Genomic DNA, 10,855 nt, shown 5'->3' with positions numbered 1-10,855 from the left:
CATTTACGGTGAAAAGATTTCTATGATCCTCCCAAATTTGCTGATTTTCCAAAATTTGATATGTTATGATCCTTAACAACCACATGCTAAATATAAGCAACAACATATAATTTGAATTTCGGTTATGTTCAAAGTTTGAACTCTGTGTCTCGCAATCTGAGTGCGGGGAAAGAGCACGAGGGTTTAAAAAAAAAAGGAAAAAAAGAAATCTTGATTATTATTTTACCACATAAATTGGTGAACTCTTAAAAAGTGAGAATATATGTACTAGAACATAAACAATCAAAGTTTGCAATTCAAACTAAACATGTTTCCTAAAATAATTACTAACCCAATTTCACATAAATTAGTGAATAAGTTCCTTAAAAAAATTGTAATAACAATATCCCCAAATTTTGCAAGAAAACATATTTTGATTGCATACTTTTTGTTTAGATACACAATTTTTTTTCAAATATTATTTTGATTGCATCACAAGACACGTTTTGTTTATTTCACATACATCACATTATACAAAATATTATGATAATTATTTTGAATAATAATACCATATTCAAACACCCCCCAATTAGTTTACTTAAAGTAACACAATCATCATTCAGTTGGAGGATATAACACCTATGTACTATAAAATGATTTGAGCTGGACGTGGGGTTTGTGAAGCTCATACGTGAGCTGTATCCAAACTCGCACTCAACTCGGGTTGACCCACCCCTCAAATAACAAACAAATACTAAAAAAATTTAAAAATCAAAATAAATTGGAGCACACAATATCCTAATAAATATATAGTATTCAACTCTTATAGCGTAACCACAATATGTCTCCATTCTCAATTGCACACATATGCACATGCAACTAGCATCCAATATAAATACTTCTCCACATTTTTCCTCCCTCTCTTCCTTTTCTCTCTCCCGAGGAAAAAAAAAAAATCTTTCCCTTAAAATTCTCACTCTCTCTTGTGTTTTATCACAGATATTCTCTTGAACTTGGCTTTCACAAAATTCTGAATCCTCGTAAGCTTGAAATATGTGATTTTTTGTGTGGCTTAAGTGTTTATAATCACTGTATGTGAGGAATATAAGTATTGAAGGTTGGATTAGGAACATGAATCTTGGTGGTGGTCAAACTGCAAAAGCCATGTCTGCTCCCAGCTCTAGTGCTTCATTGAAGTCCGGTGATGTGGTTTCCGACCAGTTTCCGGCGGGCCTGCGGGTTCTGGTTGTTGATGATGATCCCACTTGTCTCAGGATCTTGGAAAAGATGCTCAGAAACTGCCTCTACGAAGGTATAGACCATAAATAAAGCTTGTTAATTTGATTTTGATTGGTTCTAGTTGTCTCAATTTTGGTTGCTTTCTATTCTATTATGTTTATATTTGGAGCCCAAGTCTTTAATTTGGGTAGTCCAGGTTTCAGTGAACTATCATAACACTAGTAAACCTGGTCATTTTTATTGTTTACTTCCAAATCATACGTCGGTGGGAAAGATTCAACCTTGATGTGAAGCTTTAGTTTGTTTTCACTGAATAGAAATGCAGGGCAGCGTAAAGATTCAATTTTTAGCGGGACTTTTGGTTGTTTTTATGGAACAATATTGGTGGGGTGAATTAGTTTTGGATCTCTTATGCTGTGTGCAAAATCCTCCATTGTTTTTTTTAAAAAAAAAATTGAAAATAAAGTTTCTTGATCTATTTATGTTATCTGGTTGGATGTATTGATTTGAAATTGCTTGAAAATTAAATTGAATGTTCTTGGGATTTGCAGTCACCAAGTGTAATAGAGCTGAGATTGCATTGAAGCTGCTAAGGGATAACAGAAATGGGTATGATATAGTAATAAGCGATGTTCACATGCCAGATATGGATGGTTTTAAGCTGCTCGAGCAAGTTGGTCTCGAGATGGACTTGCCTGTTATCAGTAAGTACCCATTTTCATTTGGATTGGATTGATTTCAACTCGATTGAAATTCTGACATCACGTTATGTGATTGCAGTGATGTCAGCGGACGACAGTAAAAATGTTGTGATGAAAGGTGTTACTCATGGTGCATGTGATTATCTGATCAAACCAGTCCGCATTGAGGCATTGAAGAACATATGGCAGCATGTGGTTCGCAAACGGAAGCACGAGTGGAAGGACAAGGATTTTGAACAATCAGGAAGTGCAGAAGAAGGAGAAAGACTGGTGAAACCACTTGAGGATGTTGATTACTCATCATCAGCAACGGAAGGAAACTGGAAAACCTCAAAGAGAAGAAAGGACGAGGAAGATGAACCTGAGGAAAAGGATGATACATCTTCATTGAAAAAACCACGTGTTGTTTGGTCAGTTGAGCTACACCAACAATTCGTAGCTGCTGTTAATCAACTTGGAATTGATAGTATGAACCAACTACCTTTCTTTCCCCCTATTATCTTTGAATTGTACAAAAGTTTTATTTCTCAATTATTTTATTCTAGCAAATTCCATCAGTTTATAAGTTTGGTATTTGTATTATTCACCATTGAATTGATGTCGTCCTCCATTGCCGTTTAGAATTGAAAAGTTGGATAAATTTTCAAATCTTATTTTGCACATTCATTTGAAATCTCTATAATGTGCTGATAGTGATAGTGATGGTTAGTATCGTTGTCACATATCTGCCTTGTGGTTAGACAGAACTTTTTAATATATTGCTTCCAAATGGTTGGGTAAAAGTTTGATAAGCTATCTACTAGGTTCAAGTTTCACGACTTGTCTTTATAATCTTTACTGTGTTTATTCTTTTGATATTGCTGCATGAATGCAGAGGCCGTTCCAAAGAAAATCTTGGAATTGATGAATGTCCCTGGATTGACAAGAGAAAATGTTGCAAGCCACCTTCAAGTATGTTGACCTTTCGTTTCGTGTGCTTTCTGCTCCAAAATTCTTTTGATGGATGAATTATCACATGAATTAAATTTTGATCATAACACGTGTTCTTAAATTAATTATCTGATGTGCAGAAATATCGGCTCTATTTAAGAAGGTTGAGTGGTGTATCATCACACCAGAATGGACTCAATAGTTCTTTTATGGGACCTCCTGAAGCAACTTTCGCTTCCATGTCCTCACTTGGTGGGCTTGATCTTCAAGCTCTTGCTGCCACTGGTCATATTCCGGCACAGAGTCTTGCTTCGCTCCAAGCACTTGGTAGGCCTACCACAAAAAATTCCATATCAATGCCTATGGTTGACCAACGGAACCTCTTTAGCTTCGAAACACCAAAATTAAGATTTGGAGATGGGCAGCAGCAATTGAACAATAATAGCAAGCAAATAAATTTACTTCATGGAATCCCGACAAACATGGAGCCGAAACAACTAGCAAGTTTGAACCAATCTGCCCAAACATTTGGTGGCCTTAATATGCAAGTGAATCCCCAGGCAAGCCAAAGTAGCTCTTTACTAGTACAGATGTCTCACCCGATGTCCAGGACACAGATGTTGAATGAAAATAAAGGTAATCATGTTCCTAGGCTTCAATCATCAATAGGTCAACCTATTTTGTCAAATGGCATGCATAGTGGAGTCCTATCACGAAATGGTATTGTTGACAATGTTCGTGGAGCAGTTTACAACCCAGTGTCCCAAGCATCATCATTGGTGGATTTTTCCATTAACAAAAGTGCAGAATTGCCCGGTAATAGTTTTGCTCAGGCAAGTAACTCTGGAATTTCCTCTCTAACATCAAAGGGAATCATTCAAGAAGAGGTCAGTTCAGAAGTAAAAGGATCGAGAGGCTTTATTCATAGTTATGATATATTCAATGAATTGCAACAACATAAAGCCCAGGATTGGGGTATGCAAAATGTTGGGTCAACCTTTGATGCCTCCCAACATTCAGCTTTACAAGGAAGCCTAGATATCTCGCCATCAAGCTTTGTTCAACAAGGCTTCTCTTCTAGCCAGAAAGATAGAAATGTGTCTATTGGGGATGCAATCTTCTCAGTTGGGGAAGGTGCACATTGTAACAATTCAAAATTTGGGCAACAATTCAATTCATTTGTAGCTGACAATACTCTAAGGGTTAAGGCTGAAAGGCTTCCAGATTCTGGTTGCCAAAATAACCTCTTCCCTCAACAGTTTGGCCAGGAGGACCTCATGAGTGCTCTTCTTAAACAAGTGAGTTTGATGTTGCCTTTCCTTTTTGCAGCTTGTTTTTGAAAGTATTAAATGTTATACACAAGCCATTGGCTTGATAACTCACTTCTTTTTTATGCTTTGTAACAGCAAGAAGGCATTGGATCAGTGGAAAGTGAATTTGGATTTGATGGTTATCCTTTGGATAATCTCCCAGTATGATGCCTCATCTCTAGTGTAGATGGTTTAAAGATTGTGGTTAATGGTGTATATAGTTGTTGTTAGAGGTAAGTGATCTCCATTCGGCTAGGAGATTCAGCTCCTAGTTCACTCAAAAGGAAAACATCTTGGTTTTGACTACTTGGCGTGAATAGGTTTTAAGGGTTGTTTTTGAGGTTAAGCCGGAAGAATGTAGTCAGATGAATCAGCCGGGGTAAGGTGAAGAAATGTGTTGACACTGCTGCATGATGTGCAAAGGCATGCATGCAAAATTTTGACTGGCTTTAGGTAGGTGATTGTAGCTAGAATTAGGCACTTGCTTTGGTATTTTTCATTCTGGTTGCAAGTCTTTTTGGTTTGGGGATAATTTCCTCGTATTTTTATCAAACTTGAGCCCTTTCATAATTCGAATAAGGAATTTTTTTTCGCTTTTTCCTTTTGGAATCAATTATTATGTACAGATTTTGTTTGATGTTCTTCCCAATTGTTTTCGTGCTAGATTGTGTTTCTAAGCCTTTATAAGCCAACTCCTTCATACTATCGAATTGTTCTTATCACTCAATAATTATTTGATGGAAATGAATCTCTTCATTGGTTTGTGGGATTTTCATGTCGTTCTTATTGATCATGGTCTTCAAGCCTTAATATCGTCACACTAGATCTAAGTATGTTGTTGGGAATGATGAGCTTAATATTTTAGATAGGAGATTATTTGGAATAATTTTTTTTATGTAATGTATGTGAGATAAAAAGATGATTCGAAAATGTGTCAATGATGCAAGCAAGTCAGTGTGTGTAAATAAGGTAAGGTACAATCCAAACACACTCAAAAAGAATAATAAGGTTGAATAATTAGCTTGTTTCCATTGTTATTTTGAACTCGAACGAAAGAATACTATTAAGGCTGAATAATTCTGCCAAAGGTTGGCATTCCAAACAATGTTTAGTAGAGTGGAACAACCAATTCAGTCAGAAGTTCTCCACATTTGTGGGTATATTCCGCAAGTAATTGATGCTAGAACCAAATCATTGGTAGAAATTCTACCTTCCAGCGTACGCTATTGGTATACTATATATATCTAACGAATAACAAAATTCTTTTGTTTTCTGTTCAGAAATCCAATGGTGCACATTCACTCTGTTTTGTGATACCAATTTTTGAGTCTTTCATATTTGTTTTTCAATAAACTTAGAGCCTGATTTTGCCCCAACCCCAAGACTATTTCCTTGTATACGCTCACGGAATTGCTACGATGTGGCAAGTAATGGCAAAAACGTATCAGAGCGCAAGCCCAAAATCAATCCGTAGCTGTCCATTCCTAAGCTAGTCCGTTAAACAGCCAAAAAATGAATCCTGCGGTGAAGTTCACAAGCCAACATTTTGCCTTTTGCTTCCCAACCTTTTTCTCATTCAAGTTGCATTGGTAATTCAAGAAGCTAGAGAAAGAAATATTTAAAAAATCACTGTAATGCACTTTCAGGAGATAATGATATAAGCGAATAAACATGAATTGTACAAAACTATAAAGCATGGTATGGAAGCTAAATGTGGTGGCTGCGAGCCCAAGTATGGTTTTCTGCACAACATTCACCATTGAGAATCGACAACCAAATTTGTAGCAGCAATTTGTACGTCTACCGATGGTTGAATGCAGAAGTTCTCTCACCGAAACACTGAACACTGACCAATTGGTACGTCATCAGCTGATTCACCAATAAAAGAATAAACGAATGAGCAGCACAATTCTCAATGAATCACACACCTAATCCATTGTTATTGCTGCATAAACAAGAAAACTGCAAGGGCAAAAATGAGAGAGATTATAATGGATGAGCCCATCCTGTAGGAATTATTGGTTGGAAGTATTCTGGGGAGGGAGCATTCCTCTCCATTGAAGTAAACTTTAGTGGGGAATCCATCACCACCAGCAATGTCAACTCCTGGTATATTCTTTTTTGTGAATGAGATAACTGACTGTTGCTTCCCGGGCACTCTGAAATCCTTCTGCGGGTCAGCTCCATCCGATTCTGCCACCAGATAATTCAAGCCTTCCATACCCTGCATAACAATAGTGTTGTTGACACCACTTAAGGTACTTCCGTTGAAAGAGTAAACCTTTTCAAAACCAGAAGCAGTTTTGTCCAATTCAACTGCTGCAAACCAGTCAGGAAAAGAGAAATCGTCCCAGTTGAAAATTGTAATACGTGCAGACCATCCACCACTGTAATCTGTAGCCACGTGCCAATTGATGCTGACACCACAATTATCTGCGCAAGGCAGTGGATTTGGCACTGGAAAATGGTGAAGACCAGCCCAAGCCTTGGCCAGCTGAGTTCGATTTTCAACAGGAATGAGGAGAGCCTGGGATGGCAGGAGGAGAGCTGGAGCCTTGGCACTACATGTACTAGTACTAGTAGAAGGGCAACCACAAGCACATGTTTGGCATGGTATGATAGATTCATTGTAGTAAGCAGAAAATGATACGCAGCATCTTGGGCTTGCTCCCTTTGGTTGTGTGATATTGCAGACTACTTGCCAGCTAGCAACGGCAGCAGTATTTGAGAGCAACCCACTTGGGTCTGGAAATTCACTGGGACTTACCCGTACTGGAGGTCCACACTGGTAATCAGGATTCACCGTGCCAGTGATGTTCCAGTTCTGTGGAGGATTTAGCTGGGAACGATTATTATCCGGTGGCATTTTGAAAACATTAATCTGGAATGACGAAATTGACTTGCTTGGGTCCATAGATGGTGGCAAAATTGTCCCATTCCGGCAACAAAAAGGTATCATCCCCAGATTTGTGTCATTAGTCTTTGCCAGAGGCAGGTCAATTATGGTTGGCCTTCTCTCACAATTCAGGGCAGTGGAAAAGTCAAGGTCTCGATAAAACTGACCCTGTTTGCCAAAGATGCATTCAGAAGTATCAACCACTGCAGGATATGCACCCTTCATTGCAAAGATAAACTCATCTCTCATCCAGTCCCAGCTCAATTTCCAGTTATCAAGACGGCCAAGGGGATTATGGTTGGAGATCGTAACTTGTGCCCAGTAATTAGAGTCATACGTTCTGATTACGTCATACATGATTGTCAGATCACCATTTTGACGAGGAAGAAATTCTTCAGTTGTCACATTGGCCTTAAACTTTGAATCTTGGGTGCAACATACTTGCATTACATTCTTTCCTGAAAAAAATAAAAAGCTCAAGAAATTCCTCAAGACAATGGATGATGTCAGTAATAATGAATGCGTGACAGTTTTTGAAGCCAAGAAACTTGCCAACACAAATCTGCGAGTCAACTGTTTACTCACTCATAAGCCCTTAATTCCAGACATTGCATAATATCAGATGACTAGAGTTAATCTCTCCTTCCCTCTTCCTTCAATTCTAAATACATGACCATGACAAGTGCAGACATGCCGTTTCGCAGATGTACTCGGTGTCGTAATATGTTTTTTTTCAAAATCAATGACAAAGTTTGCACAGCTCAACTACAAGCCTTAATTCAGATTATTGGTGGAAGTCTACTTACTACGATTTATGAATCAGAATGCTGAGTGGAATGATAATTTGATATACGTACGGTTTTCGTGGAGTGATTTTCTTCGAGTCCTCCTATATGGCTTTGTGTCAATATATGTGGTAAAATCAGACAAACTACGAAAGGGCATCAGCTAAAATGCCAACAAAGCCGTTCTAGAAACAAGGAAATGAAAATATGAAAGTCCGAACAAAACTAGCATGTATAAATTTGCGGAGAAGTACCCAAACCGTATAAAACAAACCACAATTAAATAGCTTATAAGGAAGCAGCCCCAAATACCAATAACAGCCAAAAATCACGGGAAAATTCCTAATAAATAGGATTTCATAATTCCTCATATCATGCTACAAAGACATAAAAATCCTACACAGAACACAAATCTATGATTCTCCCGCCTACCAACATCATCTCTTTTCCAATGCAAAAGCACATAAAAATCAAATCTTTATTCAATCTTCAGCACTTTCCTCAGCAACCACCCACTAAAACCCAAATCACTCCAAAACAGAGGGAGACAACTAAAACCCAGTAACTTAATTTGATTAATTCCTACTAAAAATGATCATAATTTGTTTTTTTCTTTAAAAAAAAAAGAAAGATTAAACCATAAATGTTCAAGGCCAAAAAATATATATGTATATATTACCTTGCGTGCTGGGTTTCGGGCAAAGCCAACCATCATTGACTAAAGAGATGTTTTGGGGCATAGGGACATCAGGCGACCCAACACCGAACTGGGTCCCGACCAAATCGACCTGAACACCCATCTGAGTCTGATCTCCAGCTGTTTCAATGGCAGTCTTGAGATCCGAATTCGGGTAACCCGCGAAGACGGTCCCATTTCCCACACCCACAGGCAAAGAGCTTCCATCTGCTAACACAGCGTTAGAAGCAGACACCAAGAACTCGTCGTGCTGGAAACCAACAAAAACCCGCCACGACTTGAGTTCCTGAAGGCCATTGTTGAGAACATGGAGGGTAGACTGGAAGCGGTATGGCTGTCGGGCCGGGACGGATCTGAGCGTGGGTGGGATTTTCCGAGACGACGTGAAAGTGTAGGAGAGAAAAACTCCGTTGCAGACATCCGCGGCGGGTGACGGCGCCGTGGGTTGGGCCCGGACTTGAGACAAGATGAACAGAAACAGAAAACAGGTGCTGGTGGTGGTGGTGGTCGTGGCTGCCATGTTCTTCTTTTCCTTTTCTTTTAGAGATGGAAGAAAAGTTTCTGGGAGGGATATATTTGTTTGAAGTTTTGAACTAGTAAAAGGGATGATTGATAGGAACAGCGTTAGAGTTTGAGTTACTACTACTAGTACATTGTGCGTGTTTCTTAGCGTGTGGGAGTGTGCGTTAATCTCATCATGGAAATGGTAACGCAGGAAGGAAAAGCGAAGGAAGACGCGGAATGCAAATGGGAAAGGAAATAATAATAATAATAATAAAATAATAATATGGGGACAGCCTAGGGGAAGCTGTAAGGTTGTGACTTGTGAGCCCGTGGTTTAAGGTTTGCAATATTAGCGTAATTTGGAAATTTTTTGGAATTTTTTAAAACACTTTCGAGTAATTAATTATACACTACACTCCTGACACCAAAAAGTTGAATTGCGCCATTTTTACCTAATACTACTCTATAGGGGTGGCAATTCGGGTCCAAATCAGGTTGGCGGGTCGGGTTCGGGTCAATCCGTGTTGACCCGCCAACCCGTGACGGGTCAGGTATGCTGACCCGAACCCGAAAATTTCAGGTTGACGGGTTGGCGGGTCAACCCGAAATTTAATTTTAATTTATTAATTTATCACTGTAATTTCTAATAAAATCAATTTTTCACAAAACTAATTACATAATCAAGTAATAAAAATTTAAATAAATAATTCCAAACCAAATCTAAAATAAATTAAACACCGTAAAAGTGTTTTATCCCAAACAAAATATAAAATAAATTAAAACAGTATAAAAGTAAAATATAATATAATATATTATTTGTCTAAATATAATAATTTCAACTTCACACAAATTAAATAAATTCATTTAAGATTAAGTAATTAATGTCTTTGAAAAAAAGAATAACTTAGTTTAGTTAGATAAAATTATTTTTATGTTTATTAAATTATTTTTAATTCGTAAACGGGTTATATCGGGTCATATCAGGTCGCCACGGGTTGACCCGAAATCGACCTGTTTTCTTTTCGGGTTCATCGGGTCCAACCCGATTCTGACCCAAATTCCCAAAACCTCAACCCAAACCCATTAATTTCGTGTTAGGTTCGTGTCGTGTTTTCAGGTCGTGTCGAAAATTGCCACCCCTACTACTCTATATAGGTTGATGTTATTAGTATGCTAAATATACCTGAACTCTATATAATAGTTTCTATGCTTATGTTACTTCAGGCGATGTGTCATTTTTTTTACTAATTGCAATTTAATCTAACTTACATTATATCACAAAACTACCAGAATACAACTGTTTGGATCCCTTGTTTTTGGGGCTGTTTTTGAAAAACTGTTTTTCACATTCCAAATGCTACAGTAAATGTGTATTTCCAAAACAACTCCAAAAACACCATATCCAAACATTATATCAAAAACAACTACATATGTATATTTCAATTATGTATATTATATATATATATTATATTAATATAAATTGAAATATACAAATTGAAAATTATATATATTATATATTATATAAATATTTATATACATTAATATTATACATAATATATTATAATATACATAATATAATATAAATAATATGTAATATTGTATACATAAATGTGTAAATATTTATACATAATATATTATGTACATTATATTATAATATATACATTATTAATGTATAATATTATTATGTACATTATTGTGTATAATAATGTCTAATAATGTTAGGTATAATATATAATATACATAATATGTAATAATGTAATAATGTATATTATGTATAATATATTATATATATACAATATTATGTATATTATACA

The 10,855-nt window shown here is 36.9% G+C and overlaps 2 protein-coding genes across 2 annotated transcripts; one reads left to right on the top strand and one right to left on the bottom strand.

The window, feature by feature from the left end:
- The first annotated feature begins 831 nt into the window (after positions 1–831).
- LOC113764908 (two-component response regulator ARR2-like) lies at positions 832–4,772 on the top strand. The gene is made up of 6 exons (XM_027308952.1): positions 832–1,291; positions 1,770–1,922; positions 1,999–2,385; positions 2,794–2,870; positions 2,990–4,147; positions 4,256–4,772. Exons 1-6 carry the CDS (start codon positions 1,111–1,113, stop codon positions 4,325–4,327), a joined length of 2,028 nt encoding a protein of 675 aa, XP_027164753.1. The 5' UTR covers positions 832–1,110; the 3' UTR covers positions 4,328–4,772.
- A 990-nt stretch (positions 4,773–5,762) lies between these two features.
- On the bottom strand, positions 5,763–9,196 carry LOC113766984 (COBRA-like protein 7). Its single transcript, XM_027311144.1, has 2 exons — positions 8,520–9,196; positions 5,763–7,513 (listed from the first exon to the last, which is right to left on the bottom strand). The coding sequence occupies exons 1-2, from the start codon at positions 9,055–9,057 to the stop codon at positions 6,099–6,101; spliced, it is 1,953 nt and encodes a 650-aa protein (XP_027166945.1). The 5' UTR covers positions 9,058–9,196; the 3' UTR covers positions 5,763–6,098.
- Positions 9,197–10,855: the final 1,659 nt, after the last annotated feature.

Source organism: Coffea eugenioides, chromosome 3, assembly GCF_003713205.1.
Source record: "Coffea eugenioides isolate CCC68of chromosome 3, Ceug_1.0, whole genome shotgun sequence".
NCBI classification, from domain to species: domain Eukaryota; kingdom Viridiplantae; phylum Streptophyta; class Magnoliopsida; order Gentianales; family Rubiaceae; genus Coffea; species Coffea eugenioides.
The sequence above is the reverse complement of the archived record's forward strand: the minus strand, read 5'-3'. Positions and strand labels throughout refer to the sequence as shown.